Genomic DNA, 16,119 nt, shown 5'->3' on the forward strand with positions numbered 1-16,119 from the left:
TTTCACCCGGTTACTTGAATGTCCTGTAAAGGATCTGTATGTTGTGATAACATTGCTGTCAGATCGGGAATTACCAAACAATATAAAATAAAAATAACTGAAACAGAGAGGTAATAAAAATACTTTATTCTTAATATCAATGGCTGATGTTTAATATTATACAATTAGTTACAAAAAATAACATTTATTTACAATAAATAACTTCATTAATTTGTACTTTCAACAATTGAAAAGACGAAGGAGACGCATCCAAAACGAAGCAACGAACCGTGGTTCAATATTGCAGATCCTTCCCAACCTTTTTTTAAATCATCTGGACTGTTTGCACAACAACATTCTAACCTACAACAAGTTTTTTTAAATCAGAAACAAAATTGTTCTACTATCAATCGATATTAATACTATATACACAAATTTTGAGTGAAAATTGAGCTCTCAACCATTCTACTCTGGAAATACCGTTGCTTATTGGGTTTATGATAACAGTTATCTCTTTTATATGTTACTATGGATCAGTATTGGCAAATGTGTATTTAAGAGTGTTGCGTTTGATACTAGCGGCGAAGAATGTTAATTTTTCTTGATAGCTCTTGTGGAGTCGTTAAATAAAAATAAAGGTAAAGAATACACGAATAAAAGTAATCACATAAACTGCTAAAACTCGCTTTGTGGCAATTTTGAGTAATTTGTACGTCATGCCTATATTCTGTGCTTTTCACGAAAAATGTGGTCAGCACTAGTCATAAATAACCATGCAATGTACTCTCATGATATAAGAGTTTGCATTCAACTCAAATTGCAGAAGACCAGAGAAAAACATGTGCCCGTTTGATTATAAAACAAGAAACATTTTATTTACATCTCGAGAGATTTAAAGTATGAATATACAGAATATTAATAAAACATACTCAATTGAAATACCCTAATCATATTTAAAGACCAGCATTTTACAATTTGTTTTCTATCTACCCCCCATTTTCTGCAATGCAGGTAGAATACCTTGCCTTTCCTTTCGAATTTTTTCTTTCAGTTCTGCCACTGTATAATTATTTCTACTTTTTAAAGTTCCACACAAAAAAAATCCATCGGCGTTAAAGCAGGACTTGCATATGTCCCATTTCTACAGATAGTTATATTGTAATGCTGGAGTAGATAATTTATGACAGGTTGAACACAATGATATGGACTACTGTCTTGCCAAAAAATCATGTCTCGATAATGTTGCGGCAATCTGTATATTGAATATTTGATTTCTTTGCAAATATTTTACAAAATTCTAAACTCATACAGTAAAAAAAAGACACTCAGTATGATTCTAGACTCGAAAATACAATAAACCTAAGTTTTGTGTTTAAAAATTCATTTTGCAAATGATGCCAGTTAGCCTCATTTTTATTTTGCGGAATTTTCCAAATATGATTTTTTAATAAACATTCAAATAACCTTAAATATTTCCTAAACCGCGCGAAAATCAATTAGGGTCTTATGAAAGTTACCTTTGTTTTTACTACTAAATCAAAAAACGCAATGAAATATAGGGTGTTCCATTTAAAATTCCAAAGTTGATTTCAATACTGAAGAATTGTATGAAGTCAAAAGTCAATAATCTAAAATTCCTTAAATACAAAGAACTTTTGTGATTCAAGTATATGGGCCACCTTATGTTTGATACTCCGTACATCTCACAACCTAATTCCGCCAATGAAAGCTGTGACAGTTAAACTTTTACTACCCAATACAAGCGATAGCCTTTAGATCAAGGAACAATCAAAAACTTGTTACAGAAAGAAAATGATAAGAGATATAGAATAACAGTTTGCTTCGCTTATCAACAGTTCGTATATAATTAGAATAGCAAACATAGCTTAGGAAGTGTATCTGAAATTATAATTTCAAACTCCTTCAAAAGCTGTGATTTCTTGATATTACAAGAAGCATCAAAAAAAGCTCGTAAACCGAATATAGACATTGAAGCCGATTCGAATAAGCTGCAAAATGCAGAAGTTCTTTTCAAAGATTATGTGACATGTGATGGAGAAATCACATTCACTGGAACATGGAACATTTACTAACATTGGAATTCTTGACACAGTTAATCAAAATGATGTTGATTATACTTTAGATGTTGAACACCATTCATATCAACTAAAGAAGCAAGATCATCAATTAACAAACTACGATTTATGTTGAAAGATGTAATGATGTAGAAGATTATGTGTTTGGTTCGTTATTTGCTATCGATAAAGCATCTGCAAATACTTGACAGCAAAACAAGATAACAGATTTTTTTAAATATGTAATTGATCCCAATAAATACGTACGATTTTTTTTGAACTCAACACCAAAAATATGTTTTCAAAAATCGCTACTAAAGTTGAAATTGTAGCCATCAAATACATACTTCATATCTTGAACTTCTTGTTAAGTGGAAGACTCAATACGAGGAAATTTTTTGCATTTTTCTTGACATTAGAATTGCTACTATATAAAAAAATTTTCAATACCTTTCTATACAATCGACGGCAGACATCTTAGATTCAAACGAAGATTTTCTTGGTCTACTAACTTTCCTCTTTTTGTCAATTATATCTCTAACTTGCATCTCTATATTGGCACTTTTTTCTTCGTTTGAAGCATGTAAATCTGGACGTTTTGTACAAATATTATTGGAATATAATATGTTATTCACGTAGGTTCCATGTGGTGCATAATTTATTAATTCAAAATGTTTTGTATACTAAAAACATGTTTAATCAATAATAAGAACAAAATAATTATATTTATAAAATTATACCTCATCATAAAATATGACTGCGTGTTTTGGAACAATGTTGTTACAATACCCAAACTTCTCCAAATTGACTTCGTTAGCGGAGCCTTTTCCCACGTTCAGTACCCTATAACGCATGGCTACAGCCTCAGGAAAACGCAACGAAACTGTGGGTCTAAATCCCATGAAACTGGCATCATGCCGTACATCTGTCGGATCCACCTGCAATATATAATTCTAAAACTAGAGTTCTTAAGCTATGCAAATAGAAATCTTTCAACTTTATTTCCTAATATTTACAGTATTAGTATCCTTAGATACATAAATACATTGCATTGCATTTTACCAGAGGTTATTTTACCATACCTTCCAAAAACGCAGTTCTAATAATTCCAGTATCGGTGCTGTCTTTAAGAAGGTTAGATCCTCGCTCCTACAGGTTTCTTATCCCATACATTTTTTTGGGTTCACATGACACAGCCAAGCATTCTAAAATTGTATGATTGCTGACTTTTTCCATCAGACCTATTATTATCTGAGGCAACAGGTAATAGACTTAGCTTGTTGTGTTAAAATCTTACTACTTATGTTATTCTTCTGAATGTCTTTCTTGAAAATACATTTTTCTACACCACGAATGTTCCTAATAAAAAGTGTTTATGTTTCTTTCCTATTGGCTACCACTAATTCATGTGTGATCAGAAAAAAAAGAAACTATGTATCTCATGCCAGTCGGTAACATAGGAGGCTTTCAAAGCTACTTTACTGCCCAAAATGAATGGCTATATCACATATCTATCTGTTTCTTCCTACAAATCTATCAACTGCAAGTATTCCTGTATGCAAGACATTTATATACAAATATTCTCATAATGAGTATCTGGTACCAGCCCCAAATAATCCAACGTCAGGTTTTTTTATAATGTGTGTATTATTTAATAGTATTTAGTTTTAAAATTTGGGTGGTGGATCCCATTTCCCAGTCTCTTTTCTTAATAAGGTTCTTTCCGATGCCTGTCTTTATAATCATATCGCCACTGATAAGATATTAGCTTATGTATTTGGTTAGAGATGATCAAACTTCCAATTTTTTTATACCCTCTTTGTTTGATCATTCTGAAAATGGCCTTACAGATCGATCATCACCACCACCAACAGCCCTAATAGGACATGTTCATAAACGAATTAAAACCTTTATTATATTTCTTCAACAAATGGTAGAAAAATAAAAATTTTATCGTAATTGACATTATTCATAACAACTGGAGAACTAAAGCATAGTACCTAATAGATCAAACAAATAGAAAAGTTAATTCTAATTAAAAATTATAAAACTTTGATTTGTATTATCATAATTTTCTAATTTCTAATAAAAGCGACTCAAAGTATTTCAATTATTTATTTAAATAAAAATAAGCAAAAACTACTCAGCTTCTTCTATATTATGCTTACCTCTGTAGTGCGAACGTTGTAAAAATGTTTGGAAACAACAGGACACATCATTGCTCTTGCTCTAATTGCAGGTTTGGATTTCGTTTTCTTTTTAGGACTTGAAAATACCCTAGATATCCTATCGATATCAGCAGGAGTTAATAATTCACTCGGTAATGGCATATGGCGAAATTTTTCTCTAACACTTGGTGAAAATAGATTATTTGTTGATGATGGGGAATTCAATAATTGCTGAATACGTTGATAGGCTAGTAATCGAATCAGTCTGTCATCAAGTTGTTTAAGTTCTAGTTCAACTGCAAATGGAAAATACTTTTTAATTTAGTTACAAATATTATATAAACTAGTCAATTTCAAAATACTGACAGTTATAGGTAGAGTGAGAAAATAAATTTCAATTATATTCCACTCCCTTTATTCTAAAAAGTGTTCCTTTGTCGTCATTTAACAAACTTTGGGAAAAATTTAATAATTCAGTGATTAATGTTTTTCCAAAGAAGTCCTAGATATAGACTACTAATTTTTATGATCCGTTCAAATTTTAAACTTACCTGTTTTGTTTTGGCAGATAACCAACAAGTCGAAATGGCTATTTTAAAATATTTTACCAGAATTACATTTGCATAATAATTATATTTACCTTATACTAATGATATTTATCCTTATATCAAAGTAAATATTATACAAAATCTATTAAACTCTCATTTTCAGTCGATCTTATATCTGTCAAACAATTCAAAATTCAAACTTATGTTAATTATTCAATTGTTTCTTCTAGTACATCATTTCTACCAACCTAAATTATTACAATTTCACAGCCAGCTTACAGATGCGCTCCTGATTTAAGAGGTTATGTTATAGAAATCTGGATTAGGACATTCCAAGACTTTGACTTTATGATTCCAATATGGCCGCTGGGAGGCAAACATAACCTTTGGTTGGCATTGTTTGGATTGTATTTCTCGTGTTTCTTAAATAGTTTTTTTTTGTTTAAATCGTTTTTAGTTGTGTTTTCCGAACATTGTCGATCCTATGTAGTTTAGTTATAGAAGTATTTACACACAGAGTTGAAACAGTTAGAAAATATCAATAAATAAACTTCTTCAATGTGTCTATTGAGGCGACAGGGCCCGGATAAGACTTCTGTTAGTATTCGTAGATTTTTCTTACTTAGGTTGATACATTCAGCAGACCTTCTCTGGTTATAGCTTCTCAAGAGTGCTTTTTCTATTGGTCCTAGGTCCCTCGTTGCCATTTTGTTATCTCCCACTCCAGTGTGTCCTGAAATCCACTGCAAGGAACTTTATTTTTCTTGCCTAGCTCGTTCAGGCATTCCCAAAACAGTTTGAATTTTATAATATTGAAGCTTAGATCTCTAATGACTTCTTGGGCACGAAGATGATCTCCTTTTTGCAATAATTCCTTTTTAGATTAAACTGGACACATTTTTCAATTGCATATAATTCTGCTTGAAAAATTATTGGTGTACTGCCCAGGCTTACTAAGCTTGTACATTTCTAATCCAGTTTTGGAGCTAGCTATATGCTGTATACAACTTAGTATTGAGTCAAAACTTTTTTGTATTTCATTCCGAAGGCAGATTTGGTCATTTTCTGAGGAAGGTTTTTCCTTGTTAATTCCTTCTATGAACATTCCGAGTGACGTTTTCTCTGCCACGCTTTCCAAAACAATATGGAGTGGTGGCATCACTTCTAATGCAGCTGTTGGGCATTATCTCATTACTCCAGTTTCGCTTATGCATGCCAGTTTTTGTACTTTGTACCTTTGAGAGATTGTTCCTTGTGGTGTCCACACTAATTCTAGTACCCCAAACTACTGCCCCATACGCCATGATTGTTACAGAGGAGTTTACTATCTAGTGTGAGTTCCAGATATTGCCCTTCTGTTTTCCACTTAATATCTTGCCCATCTAGTTTGATACACTTGAGATTAAGATTGTTTTCTTCCTAGTGAAGGTAAAACGACTTACAGATATACAGTTTAAAACTATTGCAACAATGTTAGCAAACTTCTTGAGTTGGAAAGGTCATTCTTTATCACCTTTTTTTCAATTGGAGATACAATTTGGTAAGATAAGAAAAATTTTAAAGAAGAGTATGTTAGGGTAACCCTGTTATAAGAATTGCTCCTCTGCAGGGCTAGGGTTTTTCTCAGCTAATATGATACCATATTTTACAATGTTCCATAAAAAGTATTCTAGAGCTAACTTTAAAAGCATAGTACGAGAAAGTTGGAAAATAAGTACTTAGTACTAGATTAGTAAAATATTAAGTTTTGGCAGAAAAAGCGTTCAGTTTGATAATCATTAATAAACAAAAGTCGAGGTTAGAAAGAAATTTATGTTTATAATTTTATAATTCCTATTTTAACGGTTTTTTGAAATTTTCGTTGGTCAACTTCTTTTTTTAAAATAGTTCAAAAACATTTTAGAACATTCCACATTAATCGATAACTACATAATCATATGGGCAAATGCTTAGTTACAGAGAAAAAAAAAAGAAAATTTTAAATTGAATAACCCATACAACATCATTACAAAAATTGCAATAAAATATATGTTGATGTATCCTCTGGGTAGAAGCCCTTTTGGATCCCTCAATGAAATGTAATTACTTGTTATATAGAATTTTGAAATTCACGATTCTTTTGTAATACTTTGCCATAACTAATAATTCAATTCACATTGTTTGATCCAAATTTTTCTTAAAATTATCAAACATTGCCAGTAACCACTCTTTATAGATAACCCTACATATAATATAGTAGTATTTTAAATGTAAACGAATTTATAAAAAAAATATCCTTACAAGCTTCCATTGTACCAGTTGTTCACACACAACTCACAATAAATCACTAACTAAGCTTAAAAATTGATTTTTTATATTTTTATATTGAAGCATTACTCATGATTGATATTGATAATTATTGGTATGCAATGGAGAAAGATAAAGACATATTTTGATTAGCTGAACATAAACAATGCATGAATAAATGCAGGTTATTATGTTGAGTCAGCTAATAACATATTTTACCAAAGACATATTCATAATAAGAAGATACTCTTTGTCTTAAAAATTCTTTGGTCGATTAGATCAGTATAATGTAGCAATGTAAAAATTTTCATGATTTCATATAAAATTAACTATAAAATAAGACAAATTATAAGAAATATTTCAATTACACTTCATGTCACGGCATTTTGCAAGGAAAACGAAATTTTTTTGCTAGAATACAAAAAGATTTTGACTCTTGGATTCAAATCATTTTTCAAATAAAGACAATTCAGCATCTAGTAAATTTAAAAAGTAAAATTTAGATATTGAGATCAAAGTTGTATAATTACAAAATCCTATTACAGAAGATAAAACTCCACAACTTCGAAATTATGTAAAGCATTACTTCTCTAATCAGCTGTTCTTTTCAGCGATAAAACAATCATAAGTATCAAAAAGAATTTTACCAAAATGCTAAGTAAAAAGGAACTCAATATAGAAAAATATTAAAAGATACCCATATTTTTTAAAAACAACCATAATAGCTGGCACTATAGTATTTGGTGCTGATAACAGGTAGAAATACTTGCAATTGAAAGATTTCTGGAAAAAGCTAACAAAAATGTGACATAGCAATTAATACTGATAGTCAAGCAGCGTTCCATGTCATCAATGGATATGAGCGTGCCAAAAAAAATAGGAAATTAAATAACTAAGCTAACACAGGAAAGTCTTTTATTGGCAAAATGCACTCTTCTGTGAGCCTTTCCAGACTACATCACTGCAAAAAGTTCCTTAAAATCCCTAATACCGCTAGTATTTAGATCTCAGTAAAACCAACTTACAGCTTATTAGCTTTTTTACAGTGCAATTTAAAATTTAAAATTACACAATAGAATGATGTAATTAAATCTATTTCATCTTCTTCTAGAATTTTTAAACAAACAAAGAATCGGCTAGCTGACTAAGACATGACAATGGAGCACCACCCAAGATAATCTTTATGACATATGTTTTTATCATGTAATTAATAAATTATTTTTAATTAGCAGTTTTGAGATATGCTATGGAAAATGCTAATTAAATGAGATTAAAATGATCAATACTCACTTTCAGTTGTCAGTCCAGATATCATATCATTAATGAAATTGTGCTCCTTTTTAATAAGTTCCTTTTCAAAAAATCCTCCATTCAAATTTTCATTTTTTAGGTAACCATTCACAACTGTCCAATCTTGAATATTAGCACTAGAACTGTCCTCGTAATTTTTATTTTTAATATCACAATTATTTACTTCTAGAAATTCGTCATGTTCTGTTTCAGTTTTAACACTGTCCTCACAAACTTCTACATCCTCTACTTTTACTATGTTTTCTTCTATATTGTGTCGTCTATTTTCAACATATTCTAACCTTAAAACATCTCGGAGCCTTGGAAGTAAACTAACAGGTTTTTTATAATGATATTTAACCATATCTGGTACCATCACTGAATTTTTAGGTGGTAGTTTGGTTTTAATACGAAACGGGGGGTTTTTTCTATGTATTTTCCGAAAAAATTGTAATTTTACCGAATCTTGATCTACTGGACCAGTAAATTTATCCCACAGTTTGACTCGTTCCGTCGCTGATACTGATGTGAGTAAAGTAGAGTCCTAAAGCAAAAAACACTAATTAGTTGTGTATATAATCAAATTTTCTTTTATTAACAATACTTAATAGACTAAATCAGGGGTACAAAACTTCATGGTATGTCTCTATAAGAATTCTTACTCTCAAGTAAAAAAATTGCAAATATATTGATATTAGAAAAGAACTAGAAATTCAGGATGTGGTCAGATGTCAGAACGTTAATGAGGTTGAAATAATGCCAGAAAGCAGATTGGTAAAATGGGCAAGCAACCAGAAACATAAAAGAAGACTGTCAAAAAGATGGTATGAGAGCTGGAGCTCAGCGCCTCAAGAAGACCTGAGGATAAGGCTAAATGTTCAGAAATAAACAGGACATGGTCCTATTAAAAGTACAGAAATTTTTTATATTTCTCTATTAATGAATATAATCTAATTAATGTATTAATTTATTTTTAGGCCTATCATTTTGATACTTTTCCCGGTTTAATCAATTTTAGAAATAGTTTTAGATTTTTGTAAGCTATTAGGATAGGAAAGACAAAGTAAATATGTACCTTATGGCCAATTACTATTCATTTAAAATTACACTTGGCTCCCACTGTTCCTAAATATTAAGCTGAGCTAAAAGGGCTCATATAAGAGATATGGAAAAATAATATATAATTGAATATACTTACTAAACAATGTTCAACATGTAGAGGACACATCCACATACCAGAAGGAGGATTAGTTAAGGGTGGATCCAAGCAATCTAAATGATAAAAAGATTCGCAAAAATCGCAGGCAATCAATGGTGCTACTCTGCAGGACCTTCTGCATTCACTACATTTTTTCGCCGGCAAAGGTACTATTCCACCTGGTCCCTTTTCGTGAGCTTTGGATATTTTGGGAATTCTTCTGCCCAATTGAGAATATGGTATATCTAAGAAATATTATCAATTAGATATGTCAATAACATTTTACTTCAATTAGTATAATTTAAATACAGAATTTGTATTTAAAAATTTTAATTGAAGAAATATACAGGTGACTAAAATAAATGCAGGCAAATATCCTAACCATAATTACACTAATAATCAGTCACTATTAATTTTAATATTCAATTATAATTAAATCATAAGGATAAAATTTTCAGTATACAGTATTTAATATAGGAATTTATATGAAGATTTGAAGGATGCGTAATGAAACGTGTACCATCAACAATTCTACTTGCTTCAGGACCTCACTGTAATATTTTCGCTAGGTATTTCGATCAAATGGTATTCTGTGACTACTCTTAGTCCTTATTTCATCTGTAAATTGTGTTTTACTACCATCATTTCTTTTATACTCTTATCCAGTGATCATATTACATTTAAAACTTGTTCTTTCAAAATCCATATCACTCAAGTGATATTATTTTATTTCCAAATTAACTTATGTCTTTAAAGTTCCTTCAATTAATCAAATATTGAGGTAATTCTCAAACTTTTATCAAATCTAATAGACCAAGAACACTAATTTTCATTTTGATACATTGAAAAAGGTATGAAGTTTAGCTCTAAAGACAAAAACAGTGAAATCAGCTTTAAAACAATTTTCACTGAACTAAAATAAACATTATGATTCAAAAATAAAAAGAAGGTAGGGTACAAAATATAAAATCACCAAATCATAGTATATGCCTGAAAATATGATGATTACATTCTATAGACTCAAATATAAAAAGTTTTCCAGAAACTTCTGTTTAAATTGAAGTATTAAAAATGAAAACAAACACATGAGGGAAAAAACAGGACAAACATCAACAATCTATAAAATAGTTAATATTTAGTTAAATAAGTATGAAGAATGGTTAGAAACTAAGGCAGGAAGAAAAAGGTAAACAGGAAGACCAAGAAAACAATGGATGGAGGATAAAAGACAAGGAAAACCCTGGAGGAAATTGTTAAGGACAGAAAAGCATGTAAAAATTGGTTAAAAAAATCATGGAGTTTAATACTGATGCTTGAAATGGTTCTAGGATGAGATAAAAAGCAAAATTATTGTCAATTGAATCGTACATATTTTGAACTTTCTTTGATAATTGTTTATCAACTTGTTATTGTAACAAATTGGAAGAATAAACTTTTATGTTTCAATTTAAAGCGCATTGAATCTTTCAAAAACAAATAATTCGATTTACATAATCAAAAAAGATTTATTGTTCTATGTGAAATTATACGGTTTTTGATATTATTCTTTTAATCATAGCAAAACAGACAATATTTCAACTATTTGTAACTAGTAAAATTATGAATTAGAATCAGGAGTCGTTAAATAACAACGTATTTTCCAGCGGAAATTTACGACACATGAAAAATTTTTGTGAAATTCAATAGAAAAAAAAAAAGAATTTATACTTTGAACTATATGTGTCCGATTTTATCTACAACGTAAAGATAATAACGTCCACCAAATCTCAGCATCAATTTTAAATAATTATAAAGCTCACTCACTTTCATTTTCACACTTCATGAATTTCCAAAATTATTTTCAGTTTTTTCTTGAATATGCATGCTTTGATGTACGTTAAAAACATTTAAAACAAACAGCATTTTTGTTGTACATATTATGTATCAACTATAATGTGTACTAACCCTTATCTATTCCAGGAAATATACAAGGTACACTCATACACCTTGGCAATTCAAATTGTTTGGGATTCATAGAGTTTGCAGCTTCAATCAGTACATCCATAGGGGACAACTTTTGTTTTTTGGGTATTTTAATGATAGAAGAGTCAGGTGGAGAGCTGTTAGATCTCTTACTTCTAAGTTGAGGAGCACTGGCATTTGCACTTTCCTGTTTTTTGGCATATCTGCACGATTGGCAAAGCCATTCTCCCATAGGTATATCTTTTTCTTCAAGAGGTGGATCACTATGGTAAAAAATATAAGTGAATATGTACAATATATTTCCAGCATTTTTTTAATATAAAATTGCAATAAATGCGAAACTTGCTTGATAAATTAGAATTATTAGAAAATTAAATTAGAATAAAAAAGAATATTTTATTTAAAGCTTGTACGAGAAGTATTTTCTATACTTTCTATAATTGCCATATTTACATTATATAGTATAGGCATAGCAGAATAGATATATTATTAGAAAACTTCAATAATCCTACCAACATACTCTTTCACTTCTTCTGAACAAAAGCACCCTCAAAAGTTTCCATATCGGCCTGTTTTCTGATACCTAGTGATGCCTTTCGATGAAAGTACATTGGCATATTCTTTAAATGAGTCATCCCGCGCTACTAGTGGATTCTCATGATCTTGTGCTAGGGTTTCTTGCCACATTTCTGAACGTTAGTAGAAACTTTTGGTCAAAAGTGAATTAGGTTTGATGGACATGTAATCACATCTAGTATCTGTAGTTTGTGTCGTGACAGGACAGTTTCAGGACATATTTTTATAAACATGTTTCATGAATAATATAATTAAAAAACACTATAAACTTTGCAATTAGACATGAAAAAGTGAAGTTTAAATAGTTTTTATGACAATGCTTGAGTAGGTTTCGGAATAGAGATGAATAATTACAACAAAATATCATTAAAATAAAAAGCTGGTAGTAGGTAACAAATTAACTTAGTGTCACAGCAGAAAGACAAAGAATTTTTAAGACAATTTTAAAATATTAATGATACAAAAACATTTGAATGTTTCTCACATTAACAAAATAAATTAGATTTAATGTACCAATTTGCATTATAATTGATTTTCATGGCACAATTTTATTGTAAACTATATATATCTGAGGCGAAATATATACAGAAACTTAATTTTCTGGAAATTGAGTTTATGAAATATGAGAGTTTTTTAACCAGATGGTTTCAGTTGAAGTACTTTAAGTTGTCTATGACTAGTAACAAAATTGTTTTAAATAGACTATCCGTTCTTAATAAAATTTTTAGAATGCAGATGTGGACTCAATTTCTAGTTCTTTACCCAAAGCTGCTAAGCTGATGGGAAAAAGTTACTTTATACAAAGGGAAGCAGCAATATACACCCACATTTTTTTAACATAATTAGATAGGAATTGAATTAATAACAATGAAAAGTAAAAAGAAAAGCAGTAACAATAAAACAAATGTTATTCTAAGACTTAATCTATTCATTACTGAATAAATTTTCTGTTAACATGACTATTGTGTTAAATACATTTTTAAAATAAATATCAGTTGAAAAATTTTCTCCCTTGGTAGCATTTAGCAAATGCTGGATTGGTGCTAGCATTTTTTTTACAACAAACAGAAATAAAATAAAAATAAACCAATTGCAGTGCAGATCAGGCTCAAAATATATTTACAGTCAGCTTTTTTGTATTTTTTTAACAGGAAAAAAGGAAGATTTGTTTAATCTGGAGAAATATATAAAAGCATTGTAGTGATGTTACAATTTCTCTCAGAGTATCAGAATATTTAATTAATGACAAAATTTTTTATAAGTTTCAAGCACTTCAAATATCAGTTTGTCTCAACTATTTACAAAAGATAATAGTTCAAATCCAAGCAAAAGAATAAGCTTTGTTATTTGTTAAATTTGTTCTCGGTAAATAACATTTTTGGTCAAATATACTAGAAAAAAATGAGTTTTGTATTTATCTAACATATGCAAACACTTACTGACATCCAAAATGAAAGCTATATGGGCACTTATCACAACAAATGAGATCTCCTCCTTCACCACAAGCATCACAACTATCATAATTGTGTCCTTTACCAGGTCTTTTATAGTAAGGATGTTCAGGTTTTTTATTCTTGCCATCACCATTTTCACTTTGTGGAGGTGCTATTAAGGCTTGAATTTGCTAAAAAATACGTTTCAGCCTTATAACATTGATATCATTTTTATATACTGAAAAACAGTTTATGGATCAACATAATGAGATCCTGACCTCATTGTGGCTTATCAGTTTGTGATATTTTCAAAATTATAGACCTAGAAATGCTTTATTCGAGCCTCAATTATAGAAAATATGCTAGTTTTCTCCGGATATTGCAAATAATGACACTCCGCCATTTTATAGCCTTAACTTTCATGCAAAAACAAAAGGCAGTCGAACTTACATCCATTAGCCCTCCAGAGGTATCTAAATCATATTTAATTGTAGTCATTTTGTTCTCACAATTTTGATTAAGTTGTTTTTAAATATTCATCACAGTGGTCCAGGATAATTTTCTAAATATGAAATTTTTTCAAGTTAGTAAACCGACGATTTCTCAAGCTACCTTGTTGATATTTATTTATCGTCTGACGTAAATACATTGAACACTGGTTTACTTAGCTAATTGATTAAATCTTGATTATTTCTGCTTCTGGACTCAATATTTTGTTATTTATTATTTATATATGACATTTCACATCGTTGGCGCCGTTGTTGATGCTACCATTTTCATTTTTAAGAACGTCATTCTAGCGCCTGTGCAGTTTATCCAATTTATAAGCGTTGTATCTACTCTCCCCTTATCGTCTGGTCAACCTTTAAAAGTGTCAGCAGTTCGACTGATTATTAAATAATATAAATATATCTCTTACCATATTGATACTGGAATATTTTGGTTTTATCCAAAAACACCATTCCAAACAGAATATTTACATTTGACTTATTGACTACATAAAAATAAAACGATGAGCAAATACGCCAATTGAAAAGAGCGCACCTAATAACAAGCATTACGTTTCTTGTCTTATTTTATAGTTAATCTATTAAAAAGTCATGTTTAGAAGTGATTAAAAATTTTAATAATACTAGAGATTGGAATTTATATCCATAAGTTTTGCAAATATATCCATCACGGAACGAAAATTTTATTAACAGTACGAAAATAAATGTGCAGCTTAAATTATACAACTATTGATTAATAATGCAAACAATATTCTAACTAAAAAATTAGGGGTTAACATAGATGACATTGTTTTAGTTTATGATATTTATACATTTAGGCAGTTTGTGATTTGTTAAAAACATAGCCTATGTTCCGTGGCAATTGACAACCATTGGTCTTGGTAGTTAATCAGCCAATAAATCCAGAGGAAGAATCGTAATTAAAAAAACTATAGAGAGCACCCTTCATAAATAAAACATCTACAAAAATAAAATGTACTGGTTAGAAGTGCAAAAATTACCCAACTAGTTAAAAAATAGTGTTGCAAGGTTTATTTAGTGTACTCAACAGTCTAAAAGAGGTTAGGCCTAATTCGTGTGGTGTTAGAAAATTTAAAGAAATTAACCTAATATTATCGTTACATGACTACCAATAAAAATCTAATCAGGGGTCAAAGTTCGCATTTGTAGGTTTGTTGATTATGCAACTGCGTGTCCTAATAAAGGAGAACAATCTGTGTATATGAAAAAAATTGCTCCTAAATTGTATGGAGGTTAGATAGAAGGAGGAGTATATTTTATAGGAGAAAGGTTAAAAAGTGTCCAGCTGTACACGTTCAAAAATCTTTCAGAATGGTGCTGCTGAGGACAAATGGTATGGTATGAATGTAGCAAATGTAGTTTAATTGAGGTATGCAAATTTAAAAAAATTTAATATTATAGTTTATTATAACATTGCAACAACTTAACGTTGTATTAAAAAGGAAAAGTTGCCCTGGACGTAAATAATATTTAAAATTTACTCAGATGCTAATGTGGCGCCATCTTTATTCAACGCATTTCGACGGGCATTCTTAATATACACAGATTTTTTTCCTTCTTTCTATCCTCCATACAAATGTGTAAAATAAGAGTGACGCCACATTAGCATAAGGATAAATTTGAAGGTAAGGACAAAGATTATTTACGCAACAGGTGCAACGCAAGTTAATGAAAATTTTAACTATTAAATTTTTTAGTTCTGCATACTTTAAGTCGTCTACAATTGATATATTAATACCATCACCTTTGTCTACAAAGTTTTGTTATTGTTGTTTATTGTATACAGCTGGACACTTTTTCCACTTTTCTCAAAGAGTTATATTTGTTACTTTATAAAATCAAAAAGTGAACCTATACAATTTTAAGTTTGTAATATGATTCTGTCGCGAACTTTCCCAGTGATATAGACCGTGAAGCTGGTCCTGTCCTATTATAATCTATTAAAGACTAAAGTTGACGAGTGAGTGAGGTATTTTTTTAAAAGTCTACCTTTTTGTGATTTTTCTTATAGATAACTTCTCAAAAGGAATTTTTGTTGGTCTCGAGGTTCTAGAAGCTCGATTTAATAAATAAA

At 30.1% G+C, this 16,119-nt stretch overlaps 1 protein-coding gene across 2 annotated transcripts; it reads right to left on the reverse strand.

The window, feature by feature from the left end:
* Positions 1-103: 103 nt before the first annotated feature.
* LOC130443615 (PHD finger protein 12) lies at positions 104-14,336 on the reverse strand. 2 transcript variants are annotated; one of them, XM_056778397.1, is made up of 9 exons: positions 13,966-14,322; positions 13,522-13,706; positions 11,489-11,769; positions 9,545-9,789; positions 8,347-8,890; positions 4,223-4,518; positions 2,795-2,992; positions 2,505-2,737; positions 104-342 (listed from the first exon to the last, which is right to left on the reverse strand). In XM_056778397.1, exons 1-9 carry the CDS (start codon positions 14,011-14,013, stop codon positions 207-209), a joined length of 2,166 nt encoding a protein of 721 aa, XP_056634375.1. In that variant the 5' UTR covers positions 14,014-14,322; the 3' UTR covers positions 104-206. The 2 variants fall into 2 exon arrangements, with proteins under 2 accessions (XP_056634375.1, XP_056634374.1); XM_056778396.1 differs by having other exon boundaries at positions 111-342; positions 2,795-3,007; positions 13,966-14,336.
* Positions 14,337-16,119: the final 1,783 nt, after the last annotated feature.

This window comes from Diorhabda sublineata, chromosome 4, assembly GCF_026230105.1.
Source record: "Diorhabda sublineata isolate icDioSubl1.1 chromosome 4, icDioSubl1.1, whole genome shotgun sequence".
Taxonomy (NCBI): domain Eukaryota; kingdom Metazoa; phylum Arthropoda; class Insecta; order Coleoptera; family Chrysomelidae; genus Diorhabda; species Diorhabda sublineata.